At 42.6% G+C, this 17981-nt stretch overlaps 3 protein-coding genes and 1 long non-coding RNA gene across 6 annotated transcripts; 2 read left to right on the top strand and 2 right to left on the bottom strand.

The window, feature by feature from the left end:
• The first annotated feature begins 253 nt into the window (after positions 1-253).
• Positions 254-1781, top strand: LOC112269764. The gene is made up of 4 exons (XM_024456837.1): positions 254-587; positions 668-846; positions 948-1082; positions 1284-1781. Exons 1-4 carry the CDS (start codon positions 254-256, stop codon positions 1644-1646), a joined length of 1011 nt encoding a protein of 336 aa, XP_024312605.1. The 3' UTR covers positions 1647-1781.
• A 3958-nt stretch (positions 1782-5739) lies between these two features.
• Positions 5740-10050, top strand: LOC106865912. The gene is made up of 2 exons (XR_001405524.2): positions 5740-6002; positions 9640-10050. It is a non-coding gene; the product is annotated as an uncharacterized LOC106865912 (long non-coding RNA).
• Positions 7266-11129, bottom strand: LOC100821078 (secretory carrier-associated membrane protein 4). 2 transcript variants are annotated; one of them, XM_010234783.3, is made up of 13 exons: positions 10894-11129; positions 9795-9860; positions 9611-9721; positions 9449-9502; positions 9171-9204; positions 8942-9064; positions 8639-8701; positions 8450-8543; positions 8300-8345; positions 8117-8184; positions 7822-7870; positions 7647-7712; positions 7266-7545 (listed from the first exon to the last, which is right to left on the bottom strand). In XM_010234783.3, exons 1-13 carry the CDS (start codon positions 10963-10965, stop codon positions 7459-7461), a joined length of 933 nt encoding a protein of 310 aa, XP_010233085.1. In that variant the 5' UTR covers positions 10966-11129; the 3' UTR covers positions 7266-7458. The 2 variants fall into 2 exon arrangements, with proteins under 2 accessions (XP_010233085.1, XP_003562337.1); XM_003562289.4 differs by having other exon boundaries at positions 9449-9511; positions 10894-11123.
• LOC100825352 (uncharacterized) lies at positions 10893-17411 on the bottom strand. Of its 2 annotated transcripts, XM_024458357.1 has the most exons (14): positions 16630-17411; positions 16073-16103; positions 15204-15365; positions 13907-13999; positions 13606-13668; positions 13462-13495; positions 13258-13380; positions 13087-13149; positions 12883-12982; positions 12732-12777; positions 12565-12632; positions 12231-12279; positions 11863-11928; positions 10893-11763 (listed from the first exon to the last, which is right to left on the bottom strand). In XM_024458357.1, exons 1-14 carry the CDS (start codon positions 17409-17411, stop codon positions 11683-11685), a joined length of 1761 nt encoding a protein of 586 aa, XP_024314125.1. In that variant the 3' UTR covers positions 10893-11682. The 2 variants fall into 2 exon arrangements, with proteins under 2 accessions (XP_024314125.1, NP_001289792.1); NM_001302863.1 differs by lacking the exons at positions 12565-12632; positions 12732-12777 and having other exon boundaries at positions 11683-11763.
• Positions 17412-17981: the final 570 nt, after the last annotated feature.

Below are 17981 nucleotides of genomic sequence, written 5' to 3'. Positions count from 1 at the left end.
ATTTTCGCCCGCCCACAAAATGCAATACTGGTAGGCAACAGCGACCATCGTGATCCACGCCCACGTTAATTCGACTTTGATTGTTTTCTGTGAGCGAAACTACAGGAAGGAAACCCAAGATAACCGCAGCACTAGCCTCCGCATGACTGCCGTCCGATGGATCAGATCAGCAGTAGTACATATAATCATTTCCCTCCGTTTGCTCTCCGCCCACCCGGGCCCCGGCCGCCGCCTCCGCGTCCCCGCCAAGCACATGCGGGAACGCCCCGGCGCCTTCCGCGCCTGGCTCATGTCCCCGGCGCTCGACGGCCTGCAGGAGCTCGAGCTCTACCAGCGATTTGATGACTACAAGATGTCGTCCCCCCCACCGCCGCTGCCGGGCTCCGCCTTCCGCTTCTCGTCCACTCTTCGCGTCGCCACCTTCGGCCAATGCCACATCTCCGACGGCCCAGCGGGCAAGTCGTCGTCGTCGCGATTTCACTTCCCGGGCCTCAAGATGCTCGCTCTCGAAGACTCCACCATCTCGGAGCCTTCCCTGCAGGGCCTGCTCGCTGGCTGCCCTGTACTGGAGAACCTGCTGCTTAAAGGCATGTCGGCTTCCGCTGTGTCCGGATCACTGCGCGCAGCATCACTGCCATCGGCGTCCATGTTTGTTCTTGCCGATCAGGGCAAGAATTAAAGGAAGTCATTGTGGAGGACGCGCCTTGTCTGGAGAGGCTGCTCCGGTTTGTACCGGACAGGGAAGTGCACGTTTCGGTGATCTCGGCGCCCAAGCTCCACACCTTGGGCTGCCTTACCAATATGTTCGGCGTCACCAACCTCAAGCTTGATACCGCAGCTATTTCGGTACATTCATTCTCACTTTGATTCTTCAACCTCTAGCTATAGTACTCTGCTTGTTGTATGAGATCTTAATGTTATTTTTCTTCTATACTGATCGAATGTAGGGACTAAATCGTGTTAACTTCACAACGGCGGTACGCTCAGTCAAGGATTTAGCTCTCTCTGCTTTTAGTCTTTGCCTCGACGAGGTTATCAACTTCATGGGATGCTTTCCATGCTTGGAGAGGTTATACATCAAGGTGAAATTTCTTCCTTTCTACTCCCTCCATCCCATATTAAGTGACGAAATATTACATGTATCTAGACGCTTTTTGAATATAGATACATTCATATATTTGGACAAATTTGAGTCACTTATTATGGGACGGAGCGAGTAGTTAACTTCAATCTGTTAGCTGAGGCTCTGAATCTAGAACTAATCTTTCTCTCTGGCATTCCAGTCCGGCATATCAGGAGGGGCAAATTTGTGGCGCCGTAAGCATAAAAATCTAACAAAATGGCTCGACATCCGCCTGAGGTATATAGTGTTGGCAAACTATCGAGGAACCAGGTCACAAGTTAGCTTCGCGACGTTCTTTATATTGAATGCGAGAATGCTCGAGTCTATGAGGTTTGCGGTCAAAGACGGAATCGACATCGATGGTGGATGGATTGAAGATCAGCATAGGCGGCTCATGGTGGAGAAGAAAGCCTCCCGAGGTGCTAAATTTGATTTCTGCGAGAACAAATGCCGGAGCAATTCTACACATGTCGAGAACGTCCGTGATTTGTCGATTACTGATCCCTTTGAATGTACATGCTGAAGCAATCTGGTACTATTGGCTATCTCACTGTATGATCAGCTGACTCTGAACCTGATTGGTTCATTTGCTTTTCATTGTTTGTTCTTGCTTACCTCGGAACTTCGTGATTCCTGAGATGCTCAGATATCGCAACTAAGTAAACAAAATTTATGGCTTTTTAGCTTCAGTTCAACCTTATTTCTTTGCTACGTTATGGGATACTAGCTAGTTGCATGTGGATTGCTATGGAATTATTACTATTGTTTTGAATAATGTTGTTGATTTCCAATTTTCATAAGCCCTGATGACCTATGTCGCACCACGCCACCGGCCCGTGTTGTGTTGCGCCTCAATGCACCATGTCATGATACCGAAGGTTTTCAAAGTAGCCAAACTTGACCGCGGGTTGGAAGCTGGAGCAAATCTCGTGCTGTGAGCTTCCCTCCCTTTGCCTGTTCTCAAAAGGAGACGCCAAGACCATGCAGAGACGGCGTCTGAGACGACATGGAGAACATAAGTTTACGATTTGGGCTTAATCCACGACACATAAGTCGCTTAAATGCGCAATTTTGTGCCGAATAACAAGTATCCCAAAATAAACATCAATCTAGTAAATTGCAGTCAAAAGAACATGGTACGTATATCTAGCTATCATATATATTGAATGGACTTCCACGAACTCGGATCTTTATAAATTCCTCTAACAGTCGGTTTGGGTGACTCAACTGACTAGAATAATTCATAATGGTGTGTCAGCCAAACCAAATGGAGTGATAGAGTATCTCGGTCGATTTCTGGCCAAGAACCGGCTAGGATAAATTTTTGGACAATCTGTTTCCGCCTACACCATATCCCAGATTCATATAACCTCTAAACATAACATATATTTTTTTCTAGATTTCTCAGAACAATATCTCCCAACATCTCAGATTTCAATATACTCCAAATCATTCACATACATCGATCACATCACGTTGCAATTTGTATTACATTCGATAATGAATTGAAAAGTTCAACGAGTATATCATATTTTGAAAGGAATGAAATAAAAATTGATCATTTGTCGTTTTATGTGTTGTGGAACTCACCATCAGGTTTGATGACATCCGCCACCTACCACGGCTATATCTAGAGGTGTTCAAAAACGGTTTCCATCAAACCGAGGAAACCTAATATGTATTTTCAATACCTTGAAACAGCATTGGGCAGTTTGATAAGAGTTATTGCAGGAATTTGTACTCAGACTAGCTAGCTAGGTTTAGGCACGGTTCAACTCGACCAGGATTGTAAGAAATACTCTCTCCTTTTCACAAAGATTGGCATATTTTGTTTCGTTAAGACAAGCCTTTGACTAAGAATTACTCTATTAATATGTAAGTTATAAGATACGAAACCATGATCATTAGCAAGAACTTTTAAAGATGAATCCATTGATATAAGTTTCATGTATGAAAAAACACATATCAATAGAGTTTTTATCGGTCAAAGTCTTGTCTTAATGAAACAAAATACGTCAACCTTTGTGAAATGGAGGGAGTATATATCAAGATTTGGATGACAAATTTAAAGGTGACTACAATGGTTTCGGTTGTAACTTACATTTTATCCAGAGTCTTTATTGCCGGTTCAGTTTTTTAAATCAGTTGTATTGTCATCATATAAGTGAAGATGTAGTGTTCTTCTAGAAAAAAGCATTTCGTGCAAATACGTGCAACAAGATACTAAGTGCATTTCGTGCAAATATGTGCAACATGATACATACTAGAATACTAGAAGTCCACAAAAATCATGAACTTATTCAGTCCGCCAACTCTGCCTTTTTCCCTTGACACATGAGAAAGAGAAAATAATAATAATTAAACGACCCATGCACCAGTGACCAAGTTATTGAACAAAGCTCCTCAACGTTGGATCACCCGATCATATTGGGTCCGAATTCCAACTGCTGCTGCGAGCTCCACCAGTCCACATCGTATGGTCGTTGGATGGGTCTACCCTTGGGTCTCCCGAAGGGGGTTGTACAGTATAAGATTTGTTTCGGGTGAGAAAGAGTTCTTACTTTGTGAGAAAAAAAACCCTGTCATACAAGTACAATCCTCAAAGATGAAATATTACTAGAGAAGACATAACAACACGTACCTGAACCAGGGCGAAGACATAGAAAATGATTTTGGATCTGGCATGCGAAAGACACATGCACCATAATTTTGGTTCAGATTGGTTGGCTTTCCCGCGCACGCATTCTCGTTTTAGGGCCTTCGTTCTCTAGATTTTGGAAAGAACAGAGAAAAATAGAAAAATCTACATCTATACCTATCTAAAAAATACGGACCGTTTCTTTCACCGTCGTCTGTCAAACTTTCCAAAAAAATTGTGGGCCCCCAAAATTGCATGTATATTAGGCCTACTAAGCCGGCTGGCCCGCTACCTGCACCGAATTGGACTAGAACTCCGCGAGGGAATCCATCGCCAGCGTGATCGTTACGAGAGTCGGGCAACAACCCCCAATCTGACGAGAAAAAGATCGCTCCACCGAAACACTACGGGAGTCGGAAGTTGAGACCCGATCGGGCACCCATCGGGCACCCATCGGGCAAGGAATCGAAGCCAGGCCGTCCCCTCTGTCTCCCAGGCACGGCCAGGTCCCCTCTTCCGTTTCCTAGCTACGACCATATCCTCCTAGGGCTAAATTACACGAGGAAATGGCAAATTGTTAGAAGAAGCTGATGAGACAGACTGCGAGAAAGAATGGTGGCGGCTCCTAAGGCTTAGTAGAGAGAACGAGAGATGATGGCCGAATGTAGAATTGGAGATGGGAGAAGGCGCATCGATACCTTTCTTTTGTGAGCCTGACGGAGCGAGAGAGATGGCCAAACAGGCCAAGTTGATGGGTCATCGAGTCAGGACTACTGGGCCAATTTTGCACTTGGTCTTTATTTATATTTTACAACAGGGTTCATCCGTTAATCCTTATTGCATCAAAGCGTTCACATTTCACTAAAAAAAATCAAAGAGTCCACATATTATATAATAAAATAATATTTATTTAATTAAAATATTAACTGGGCGACCCATCGGGTATCCATGGGTATAAACCTATACCCATACCGTATCCATGACTAATAGGGCGATCCATCAGGTATACCCATGGGCGTAAACGTCGACCCATATCCTACTCATTTGGGTCAGATATCCGCGGGCGAGTTGCCACATTTAATACTTGCCGGTCATATAAGACGGACTCCATCCGCCACGCAGAGACAGGACTACGAGCGGACAGATAGCCGAGAAGCCAACGACGTCAAGTCGTCTGAAATGCCCACAAGTCAGATTTGCCGAACAACTCGAGCAAATAATTGGAAAAAAAAATACACGTGCACTGCCAGTTTATTAATTAAGCTTCATTTAATCTAATATTGATAAGCTCCTTCAGAAAATCAGTATAGTCATACTCAACAAAATAATCAAAAGTCCATACTCATAAACGAACATCCAGCTGCCAAAACATAAATTTGCTGCCCATTCTAACGCTTTGTTTTAACGGCTGAAGTGAGATAGTGGAGAGAACTAAAAAAATTAAGTGATTCCGTCTCAAAACTTCTTTGACCGGGTGATGTTATATAATTTTCAAAAGGAAGTGTATTGTTCTATTTTGAGAGACTAAAGTATAGATACACAATCTTCGGAAGAAACCTTTTTTAAAGGGATATTTGGTGATCGTTAAAGAAGAGCAAAGAAAGGTTTTGATGCATGTTTTTGAATGTACCATTTTATTTTGTTGTTCCATTGCAACGCACGGGCATTTCAGCTAGTTATCTAAAAAAATTGGGATTGAGAAGGGAATGGGAACCTATTGGAGAGTTGCTTTGGACGTTTTTACACGACAGTTCTTAAAAATTAATACTCCCTCCGACCCATATTATTTGTTTCAAATTTGTTCAAATATGGATGTATATATGTTTAAAAAGGGTCTAGATACATGTAATTTTGATAAATAAAAAAATCTACCAGAGATGTTCCTGGAAAATTAACATGCCCCATCTAATGTTGGTTGCTACAAGAGCCACGATTTTGTTTTCTTTTAAAAGCAGATACTTCTACGTAAACTTCGAAACGGAGCCGTCTAATCTATCACGTGCCCAGTCCGACCGTCCAAACCCTTCCTCGCCATCCTCCGAAGTCCCACTGCCCGCTCGCCGCCGCCGGCACAAGCGCGAAGACTTCACCGCCTCTTCCATTGCCCTTGCCACGCTCCGGCCACCGGCCTCCTGTCCTGTTCCCAATGGGTCGCCTCCGGCGTGAGGCTTCTCCTTGAGCATGCCTCTCACATCATCCCGGCCCCCGGCTACTCGCCCCGGCTTCCTGGCAGAAACCTAGGTATTCGCCCCTAACCAATTACTCTTATTTCCCTTCAAATTAGTAAGAGCTATTTATGCTTAGGCGTCAATTAAATAAACTGGAACAAGATCGTGTAACATTAGACAGACTTGATGTATGGACTGATTGCATATTAACCGATCCATCAAAGTCCTGTTATACGATGGCAGTTGCCTTATCTCTTAAAAGCACGAATATTATGTTTAGGCAAACACATTAACCATGGAAATAAGCGTTCAATCTTTGTAGTCTCATCCATGATGCTTCATGGAACAGTGTTGCCTGTTTTTTTTAAGGTAAACAGCGTTTACTAAATTGACTGATTGAGGCCTTTGGACTCTGGTTAAAGAAACCATAGGGTCATTCCTTGCAACTGGTTATACTTAGATGTTGGTTTTCTATCTGGAATGAAATCATGTCCACGTTGGAGGCCCCGGGGCAAGGGGAAAATGTGGAGCCCTTTTTCACACACATACGTAAAATTGTTAGATCTCTACACTTTAATTATAGTACACATCGAAACTAGGAGAAACCCGCCCGGTATCGTTTGAAAGAATAAGACCTTCTCACACAGGCCTAGAAAATCCCCGAACCTCTTGCCCCACCCATACACAGCGGCACCGCAGCCCACGTGAGATCAAAGCCGGCCTTTAGACCTGTGCTTTCGCATGGGACAGACGAGGGTAATTTTTTAACCCTCCGGCCTGAAATTCGCTTCCAGAGGGAGTGGAACCCAGGACCAAAGTGGTGCTACTAGAGCCTCTAGCCACTACGCTATAACATTCCGTGGTTCTTCTCATGAGCTAAGTAGAAGGCTAATTACGCTTTCAAACACCTTAACTCCCTTACACCTAGTTTTCGCAAGACATTTGCAATATGTTAGCACTGTAAAGTACTTCATTCGTCTTGAAATGTATGTTGTCCTGCATTTAACCTTCTAAAACATTTGTTATCTAGTACCAGTGAAAGTATATGGGTGTACCACATGAAATTAATTAAAACAAATTACAGTTTACTTTTCAAAGCATGTGTTTGTTATTTCATAGTTTTTAAAGATTGAATTAGAGATCGACTACCAAAAACAAGAATAATAGCATGAGTAATAGTCTTCATAAGAGTAATTTTTGTGTAAAATTTTACAAGAGAGTGCCAAAAGAGAGAGATGTGTTCTCTCCTTGCTTTCATTCGTTAAAACTAAGAGCAGAACTCTCTCCCTATTTCGTTTTTCCTAAATAGCAGAACAACAACCATAAATGATAGACATAGCCTAAAATCATTTTTTAGCAATTATCTGAAAATAAAGAAGAAATTTTTAATAGGACAACTGCAATCCTACATGTCTCTCAATTTACAAGCCTTGTTTTTAGAACCTCAATTTAATAGTCCTCTGTAGATTAAACTGTGAATTGGTATACAATATGAACAATATATACAGGCACGACACATTTTTACAGTATCAAAATGCTGCCCTTGCCGCACTGCGTGCTGCCTCACGCTTCATCTGTGCTTCTTTCCCGCTTCCTCGGAAGTAGTGATACACACGCTGCATTGGGAGCAGAAAAGTTACATGATTACTTACAGGTTCCCTAACAAACTATTTGAATCCACATAATCCAAGCAAGACAAGTGGAGACAAAGAATCACCTGAATGACCCACATGCTTAGCAATGACTCGAGGCAGAACATTATGAAGCCAAGAAAGTAGAACACCTGCAAGTCAGATGGTTAAAAATGCTGTTTATTTTAATTTTATTTTTTGCTAATTCTTTGGAAAAATGAATTTTACTGTGGATCCCAGAAGTTAGAAGATTGGACTCACCCCGACTATAGCGCTCTTGCCTATTAAGCTGATCGCAGGAAAAATCCCTCTGTAAAGAATAAATATGATGGAAGGAAGTTAGATCACAATTCTTATATAGCTCCTTCAGAAATAAAATAAGAAATATTTTACTACCTTGACATTGCAAAATGTATTGTATAAAAAACATAAGTCCTTTTTTATTCAAGAGAAAGGGTTGTCAGCAAAAGGGAGCTCAGTTGCACAATATCATCAGTAGCATGTAAAGCATGATGAAACGTGTCACGACAAAGTAAAGGATTTGTCGAGAACTCACGTCAACGATTTCCCGACGAATAGAATTGATGGAGAAACAGCTGCGTACACGCAGAAAGCGATATGTACCTGTTTGGAGTCAACAAGAACAAACGAGCTACTTACCCCCCAACAAGACAAACAACTATATGGCGACATAGGGCATATAAACACTATGTTTTGCAGCACTTGACAAAGTACTCACCAAATAGAACAGGAAGAACCATCCAAACTTCAGAGCACTATCATTCCTGTAGTATGAGTGAGTTATGGAATGATGATATAATAATTTGATCCAAATCCTCGTATTTTAGTCAAATCTTAAAGGGCACATGTACAACACCAAATGATGTACCTCATGGCACGGTAAAGTGGTCGGTACCACAGGTAGTAGGCACCTGGGCAACCAAGAATAAAGTAGATGACCGCAAGGAACCAGATCTTGGGACCTGCAGCCAGGAAGAAAGTAGTAGAATCAAATTAAGGGCAGTACTAATGATAATCACTGCATATAGAACCAATATTTTATCTAAAGAGAAGGTACCATCCCCTTTAATCCAAGCAGCAGTAACACAGACGATGTTCCAAAACAGGCACAGGATCAACCCTACCAAACAGACAACACATTAGTGGTATATGATGGGGCCATGTGGGTAACATAAATTGTAGTTATTATATGTATTTAATAGCCTTTGTCTATCACAATCCATAAACATGCCTCATTAGTGGTACACTGGTACATCAGTATGTGATAAGGGTAACATAAATTGTAGTTATTAAATATATTTAATAGCTTTATCAAATTGAAGGGGAATGCCATTTGGAGCAGATGTGATGGAAAACATACCTAAAAGCGACGCGAAGGCGACATACTGTGTTCTCTGAAGGTGCACAGGTATCTCATTGTTGATATCATGATGAATGATGGGGAAAAACGGAGGCCAGTTTTTCTCTTCTATGACGATGCCAGCTGCCAAAGAAAGAAGAGCATTATCCCTAAATAACAGGAAGGCAGGGAGAAGAACAACAAAGAGGGAAAATAAATGACCATAGTGGAATGAAAACGGAAACTCCACCTCGTGCTGCAGCCTCTTCCCTCCTTTTGATTTCCTGCTTGGTACAGGTCAAGATTTAACACATTACAGAACAATCAATATCAAGATTTAACACAACACAGTATTACACAGTTATCAGGTTTCTTCTGTTTGCCCATAAAAATGGGGTGCTTGTAATTATTTGTTTCTTCTTAATGAATAGGCAGAGCTCCTGCTGGTTTCTCGAAAATGATAATAGTGCAATGTTGTCTATGAAAAAAATTCCAAGTAAATGCAGCTTCTCTATTAGATTCAGTTACCTTCTCTCGCCTGCTTAACTCAGCCTCCTTGGCAAGAAGCTCCTTCTCCCTTGTCTTCATGTCCTTCATATGTTTAGCAAGCAATTAGTAATGAGTTTATTCGATTGATTTTATAAGTGACATACATCGAATTATTTAAACTCAATGAGGTAGTGGGACTACCTTGTTTGTGTCAATTGGAATGTCCACAGGGGTAGCGAAATCATTGTAAAAGTCGGCTGGCTCTGGAGGAAGAGGCGAAAGACGGGTGCTGGGAGGAGTAGGACGTGATTGCTGCATCAAAAAGATGAAATTTCATGTCATATGATCAGAAATTTCATTTTGACTTTATGTACTGCAGACTCACTGTTGTGTAGAATGAACCTCCGGAATAATTGGATTGAACAGCTGGTGCTCCTCTAGTAGCTTTGTCCTGGTACAGTTACATACATAACTGCAATTAGCCATTCTTGTATGAAGAGTTCTTTTGTGTCGCTCTACTTACCGAATTCACTTTCTAAGACTACCAACTCTTGCAACAGTACAAGTTTCTTATCTTCAGTGCAGACTGCAGAGTAACTCATCAGTAATAAGAAAGAAGTAACTGATGAGTTGAACACAAACTATTTTGTTTCTGTTCTGAACTCTTGTTTCCTCCAAGCCAGTTATCATGCAGCTTGTCCGACCTTTTTATTTTATTTTTAATTGAATTTTTATTGGAAGTTGCACTAGTATTTGAATACTGCTGGACATCCTAACGGCAAAAGTTGTAGGAAGTATATGGGATGGGACTAGGAAGCTTATCGGATGGAAAGAAACAATAGCATCTTCAAGACGAGAATGCGCTGGAATTGAATCATCAACGAGGACCATATTTGCAATGCAGGAATGTCACGTGTGCTTTGCTGTGGCGATAATCCATGTGTAAGCCATTTCGGACGATTGCTTTGTTATTATCTGCAACTCTTCTTCAGTTCTTCTTAATACATTGAAAGCAGCACTGCTGCGTTTCGTCAGAAAATAATAATAATAATAATCAGATTTTCATGTAATTTCTTAAGAACCCTAATTAAGCTTCAAATTGACAGCTCAACTACATCCATGCTATAAATGATTGCATATGGTGAAAATATGATCGTTAACATCATTCTAGATTTCTAATAGCCTTTTCTACAGAAAGATAAACTAATGCCATTTTTAGTTTAGTTGATGGCTTGGTCGGTTGGATGTCTTGGTGAACATCCATACCACCTTTTGACGGTAGCAAATAGCGACAAAATTCTTGCTAATAACGCGAGGAAACATGCAACTGGACATCGAGATAAGCATGGTAAGTTGCTGTCACTCTGTCAGTATTGAGCGAAAAGAAAAGAAACTAAGAGCAAACAGCAAACAGGAGGATGTATAGATTTTTGATGGTGTGAAACAGGAGGGGCGAGGTAGCTGAAGCTCGCCGGCGGCCTTACCGCGAAAGGATTGACCTCCTCGGCGCCGCCCTCCTCGAAAGGGTTGTCGTTGTACCTCGACCTCCCCGCCATGGATCACCCTTCCCTTTTTTTTTTCTCTTCTTGGTTTTCCCGTTGCCCGTAGCAGGGTCAGCAAAGAGGGGCAGGTGCAAAGAGAAACGAACAAAGCAGCAGCCCCAATTAAACAGTTGGTCGTTGCGAGAAGTTGCATCATCTAGAACGGGGAGCAGTATAGAATGAGTATAAACCCTGGAAAATTTTAGCGGACTCCGCGTGGATTTTGTCCGGCCGCCGTGTTTACTTTTTATCGCCGTCAAACACGCATCAGCCTTCGAAAGAACGGGCTTCTTTACTTTCTTTGCCGCCTCATCCACGCCAACTTGATAGCGACGGCCTATTTTATTTTCCCTTTTATACAAGAACAAAAATCTTTCTCTCCTTTTCTCAAAACCGGCTGCAAAGTTCATCCCAGTTCCCAACCAATTCATGTATATGCATCTCAACAAATAGAAGTCCAAAGACTGGCGCAGATGAATTTAATCGATGCCGCAGATTGGACATTTTTTTCTCTTTAAGAATTTCTCTCTTTTTCAAATAAAAAACCAATATGATAAGAAAACTAATTGCCATTCTCCAGTTCTAATCTGGAATTTTGGATGTACATGAATTCTTGCACTACATGAATCCTGATACTACGATATAGTATGACTTATATAGTTCATCCAGACGGTCACACTCCAAGCGAACATGCTTGAGATTATCTTCTTCCCGCTCGGAAACACGAGGAACTCAAAACTGTGGACGGCGCGATGCAGCATCAGGCCTCATCTCCGCCTCCTTTCCACTTCCTCGAAAATACCTGTATACTTTCTGCAGGTAGCAGCAAAAGGTTTTCCAGATATTAGATCACTTTTGGTCATGCGCAATACAGTAGGAAATCCATAAGAGCTGTGTGTTCCATATTATTACCTGCATGACCCATACGCTCAGCAAAGATTCCAGGACGAACAAGGTGAAACCCAGGAAGTAGAATACCTGAAAAAACAAAATAACCGTGTGTCCAATCATGTTAGGCGTTGAAAGGGATCAGTGTTTCAACAGACTGGTGGAACTAGCGCCACTAAAATTTTCATTCTTAGTAATCCCTGTAACTATCCCTTTGTCTGAAGAATATGGAGATATAACGGCGCCTAAGGTTCAATGAAACTGGCATGAAGCGATTTTCAAATTAGGAACTGGAACATTTTCCAGATTTATGTTTTGTTTCTTAATAAGTGCACGAACTGGCCGGTTTTAATTTGGCTGCCACAATGGTAGAAATACATTGATGTACTCACCCCAACCGTAGCACTGTACCCTATTACGCTGAGTGCTTGAAAAATTCCTCTGCAAATGACACGAGAAGACAAATGGAAGTGAATTACAGTTCTAAAAAGAAGAATGACAACGTATCACATAACATGGAAAATATAAGGCTTTATACCAGATACTTACAAAATATAGAAAAGCAAAGTAAGATTTATTAAGCAACAAAATTCCCAATATAAAATATCTATGTTTTGAAGGGAAAACAGAACAGTATTCACAAAAGATTTTTTTTTTCTTCCAAAAAGGAGGTTGGAACCCCTGGCCTCTACAACAGAAATTATATACGCTGGAAAAATAACTTACGCCAATGACCGTCCCAAAAACAGAATGGATGGTGCAACAGCTGCGAATATGCAGAAACAAATGTGAAACTGCAAATTCAACAAAAACATCAGATATTCCACTGAAACAAGTATGCAATATGAGTCTTACAAGCATTCATAATTATCAATCTTCTAATGAAAACTTACAAAATAGAACATGAAGAACCATCCATATCTGAAAGCACTCTCTTTCCTAGTGAAATCGTCGTCATATGAAATGGTGAGCAGGAGATTCTAACCACGCAGTAGAATTATTTGAAGGCGTTATTGTAGAGAATCAGAAAGAGAGATAGAGTACCTCATGGCACGATAAAGAGGTCGGTACCATAAAAAGTAGGCACCAGGGACTCCAGTAATGAAATATATGATGGCCAGAAACCAGATCTTAGGGCCTGCATCTGCATGTATGAAACAAACAAGATTTAACTCTACACAAATCGACCAATTAGATCATACTTGTGCAGAAGATAGTTATAGACAAATTAAGTTACTCTGAACGTACCATCCCCTGAAATCCAAACAGCAGTAACACATATGAAGTTCCAGAAGAGGCATATGATCAAACCTGCATGAAAAAGGTAAATCAAGTATTAGCCAGAATTGCTATTTTGGATGTTATAGCCCTTTAGAATATACAAATTGTAACTAATGGGTGTATTTGCTGTTTCTATACCTAGGAGCGATGCAAATGCAACATACTGTAGTCGCTGCAAGTGCACTGGTATATCGTTGGAAATGTCCACATGTATGACAGGGAAGAAGGGAGGCCAATTTTTAGGCTCTATCAGAACTCCGGCTGTGTATTCAAGAAGGGAAACGATAATTATGACGAGTTTCATACGAATAGATCGTACATTTAGGTGCTGCTAATGTTTACCTCTTGCAAGAGCATCTTCCCTTCTTTTTATTTCCTAGGGATATTCAAAAGAAGAACTCATACAACTTATTCAACAAATATAAAAAATATACATAGATATAGCAAATAATGGCAAGTAATACACTTGATTTAGCACATACATACCTGTTCTCTCTTGTTCAGCTCAGCTTCTTTAGCCAAAAGTTCTTTCTCCTTTTTCTTCAGGTCCTGGGATTTTAAGACGACATCATGAAAAGGATATATATATGTGGGTGATGTAGAAAACCACAAAAAGGAAGTGGCACTGCAGAGTGCCCCACTAGTTGGGCTTAACTGAGAAACCAGTTTGCATATCCAAACTGACCGCATTGTGCGCAAAATTCCCAAAATAAAAGATAAAACCCATCATCATGCTCAGTCATTGTAGAAAATACTAGTCATTTATCAACTCAAGAAGTCCAAATACCTTTTTTGTATCAAGAGGCATATTTGCAGGTGCACCAATGTCATTGTAGAAGTTAACAGCTGGTTCAGGAGGGAGTGGAGTTGGACGTGGGTGCTACACAAATACAAAATATATGACAAGGCCCTGATACAATTATGAAGAGCGTGCGCTAGAGCAAAGAGATGGTAGAAATAAGAACGACATTAAACTAGTTACTTCATACTAGTACGAACATGGATAATATAGTTCACGGGTGTGAATGAGTAATATCGAGCAAGTTGAATATGGATGTATCAGTAATGAATATTTAGCAAGATATTACATGAAGATGAGAACTAAATGTATGATACAAAATATACAAATTAGCTCTATAGCCAGACTCAACCCAACGTGCAGTCATTCGAAAACATACTAAGCTAATCTTGAAAATAACCTTTTCAACAAATATATGTAGAAGTACAATATGAGCTAAGAAATAAATGCTTGAGTAAGTCCGGTGGTCTTTGAAAAGGCGGGATGAGTTGTGAATTGAGATATAGAGGTTGAGCAAGTTATTCTTCCGATCCATAAAATTTGTACAAATTTTATACTAAGTGGGCGACACTTTATCAATTGGAGGTAGTAAATGGACGACACTTTTTATGAATCGGAAGGAGTAGCTTTTTTTTTGACACATGGTTGAGCAAGTTAGCTTGTCTCGATACGTCTGGATTGCTCCTCAGTATCCTATCTCCTATCCTATATATCGGGATCGAACCAGATAATTAGGAGTATCTATTTCTCGAAGTCATATCTATTCGAGAAGCTTTCGGTCGGATGGACGATCAGGAAATATCCATCGCTTTTCATATCTAGATGCGGCCTCTATTTTTTCTAGAAGAGACCAAAGCTGGAGTATCATCCATTCATTTTATTTTTTTTGAAAAGGATCATCCATTCAGAGCAGAAAAGCTGTGAAGCAGCAAACTTTAGTTACAAAGCGGGCACTTAGCCAGTTAGCCGGTATCTCTCGACCCAACAAGATCTAGTGTCGATGTTCCAAGACATTCAATCTTGTAGTGGCCACTTGGATTGGAATGAATGTTTACGCTGTATTGCTGCCAACACAATTGAAGCAAAAAAAAAATGTTTTGTTGCGGAAAATGGTTGCAGGAAAGAAAATTGAACAAGGAACATGATGTTCCAAGAAGTGGAAGCCTGCGGCCCCCCCAAAGATACACGCATAGTTGTTTCACCTGTAAAATTGCAGGACATGCACGATCGAGCACGAGATGTTACAACGATATGCAGCTAGAGCAGGCTGAGTACTACTACATACCGAGAAAGGGTTGACCTCGATCTCGACCTCCTCGAACGGGTTGTCCTGCCCCCACTTCCCCGCCATATCGATCAATTGATCACCTTTGATCTCCAATTTCTTGTGATCTTGGCTTATATTGATAGCCGGCCGGCCGGCCGGCTTCTTGTGCTCTCCTGAGTCCTGATCACGTACAGTTAAAAGAGCAGTCTGCTAGTGCTAGCTAGCTCAGCGACACCACAAAGGTCATGTATATATGGGCGTTCGCATGCTGCAGGTTCCCCTTAGTATGACAACCGAGCTCACAGATAGCAATACGAAACAAGGCAGATAAAATAATGAATCTGCAAGTAGATTGAACTCTCAGCTCTCCGACTTATACGGTACACAGGACGGCCTTATATCTTAACTTTCTTTGCTTGTCCATACGCGGTACGCCGGGTCGCGATCGGTAGCGGCGGAACTTCGTAGGCATACGATCGATATATGCACTGGCCGGCCGGCCCTGCTGTGCACTACCTGGGGTTGGCGCACAAGTGGCAGCTGCTGCATAGGCTCAAAGGGAAGCAGCCACGAACCCACAACTTGGGCGCTTGAGAGTTGAGACGTTGCCCCACCTTTGACCAAATTCTTTGACGACAACATGGTTGACACGGTGGGCTTTCGTTGGGCCATGCGGTGGATGGCGCTTGGCCCGGCTCATTAAGGACAGGAGTACTCCGTACGTGAGTCCAGTAGAGCCTAGTTCTGTCCGCTCAAAAAAAAAAAGAAGTAGAGCCAAGTTCTAAACGAGCCGACTTTTAATTTCGGAAAGTGTTGATTTCGGCAATGCATTCGCCCGTTCTGAAGGACACGGAGGCTCGGTTGTAACGAATCACGCCACGACTTACAGCTCCTCCGTGGCTGTGTTGCCGTGTTGGGCTGTTCGTCAATTCATACATTTACAACGACGACTAATCTGGCAAACACTTAATTTGAACCCAAAATAATTCCAAACAAGGACAACAAAACTCCAAGGAAACCTTGGACATATGCAACACATGGCACTTGTGCAAGACAAAGGTAGTCCCTCCGTTCCATAAAGATTGACACGGACTAATTCAAATTCGTGCCAATTTTTATGGAATAGATGGAGTACTAAATTTGACCGTGAAAGAACCGCAAATAAAAAGCATCGATCGATCTCACAAGTATACCAAATAAGACGAACAGATTAGACGAGAGCTTCTCAAGAACAATGATATCCTGCATAGTACATATAACACTCATTCCAGGGAACTTTTACATATAACTTGCATGCATCGTGCTAAACCTTTTCCCCCTAACTTCATGATCAAATTGATGCTAAACCTTCATCACATTCTGGCATACTCTTACATATATTTCATAGCAAATTTATTCTAGCAACCATAATAATCGAGACAGCGCAGTCTCCTAATCTGCTTACATGGGTGGGAAATTACCAGTACCCGGATCAGCCCACTGCTGGAACCCTGCATCGAAACCGGGGAACTGCTGCGGCATCATCACCTCACCGCCGGCGCCGGCACCGACAGTACTACCATAGCTCCCGCCAGATCCGCTGGCGCTGCCAGTACTGTAAGCCGGGGGCGCGTCGAGGTCCCACCCGGCCTTGACCACCTCCATGACCCATCCCTGCTGCTGCTGCTGCTGCTGGAGCGGCGCCTGATCCAAGTCTGCCGCGCCTGCGTAAGGCAGCTGCTGGAAGCTGCCGCGCTGCTCGTACTGGCAGGCCAGACGGTCCCTGATCTTGTTGATGAGGTTCTCCGACATCCAGCCCACGCTGACGAGCTGCTCGATGGTGAGGCCCGCCAGGCCTCCGGGCCCGGGCCGGCGGCCCGCGATGACCTCGTGGAGGAGCAGCTTGGTCTCGCGCTCGCGGTTGTCCCGCTCGGCCTTACGCAGCTGGTCCTGGAGCTTGCCGATGAGCTCCCGGACGAAGCCCTCGGCGTCCATCATCTTGCGGAACTGGTCCAGCTCCGGCATCGCCCTCAGCCGCTCGATCACGCTCCTCGCCGCATCCTCCGACGGCCACGCCTGCGGCGGGGACTTGTCGCCCTCCGGGAAAACGATCAGGCAACCCTCCACGCCGCACAGCGTCAGGAGCTCGCTCAGCTTCTTCGTCAGCCCGTTGCCGCGCTTCTTCTGCGTCGAACGCCGGGTCGACGCATTGCTGATCAGCTCGATCTTCGTCTTCTTGCGAGTCATATCCCTCTCGAAATGTGTGTGCAATGCCGGTGTTTGCGAGATGGGAAGGAAGGGGGTGATGGAGACGGTGGTTTTATACTCTGGAGTCATCGAATCAACAGATTGCAGCCATGGTGAGACCTGATTGGGAAAGGTATTATTGTCCAAGATACGATACGAGGATCGCATGTATTACTGCTGGTTATTGCCCAGCTGTCCCTCTGGCTATTAGCATATCTTTTTTAGCCTGTCAATTCTTAATCGTGTTCATTAGCTAGCTAGCGAATGTCGATCTGAAATACGTACACGCATGCATGCATGGTTCACGGTTTACATCCACAGGATCAACGCGCGATCTGAATTACAAATCAAATAAAAATGCAATCACTCTTCGCTAGCTGTGTGTACAAATCCCACAGTATCAGGCTAAAATTGGATCAATTAATTAAGTTCTTCCTTTTTTTTCACTTTTTTCAAGGATCCTCGGGCCTCACGTTGACGATGATAATCACAGACATAATACAAAACGAAAAACTATGAGTTGACACGTATGACTGTATGAGAGTGTGTCTCTCTTGCTTTTTTTATTGA

This window comes from Brachypodium distachyon, chromosome 1 (genome assembly GCF_000005505.3).
Source record: "Brachypodium distachyon strain Bd21 chromosome 1, Brachypodium_distachyon_v3.0, whole genome shotgun sequence".
NCBI classification, from domain to species: Eukaryota; Viridiplantae; Streptophyta; class Magnoliopsida; order Poales; family Poaceae; genus Brachypodium; species Brachypodium distachyon.
This window is presented reverse-complemented; position numbering and strand designations above follow the sequence as displayed.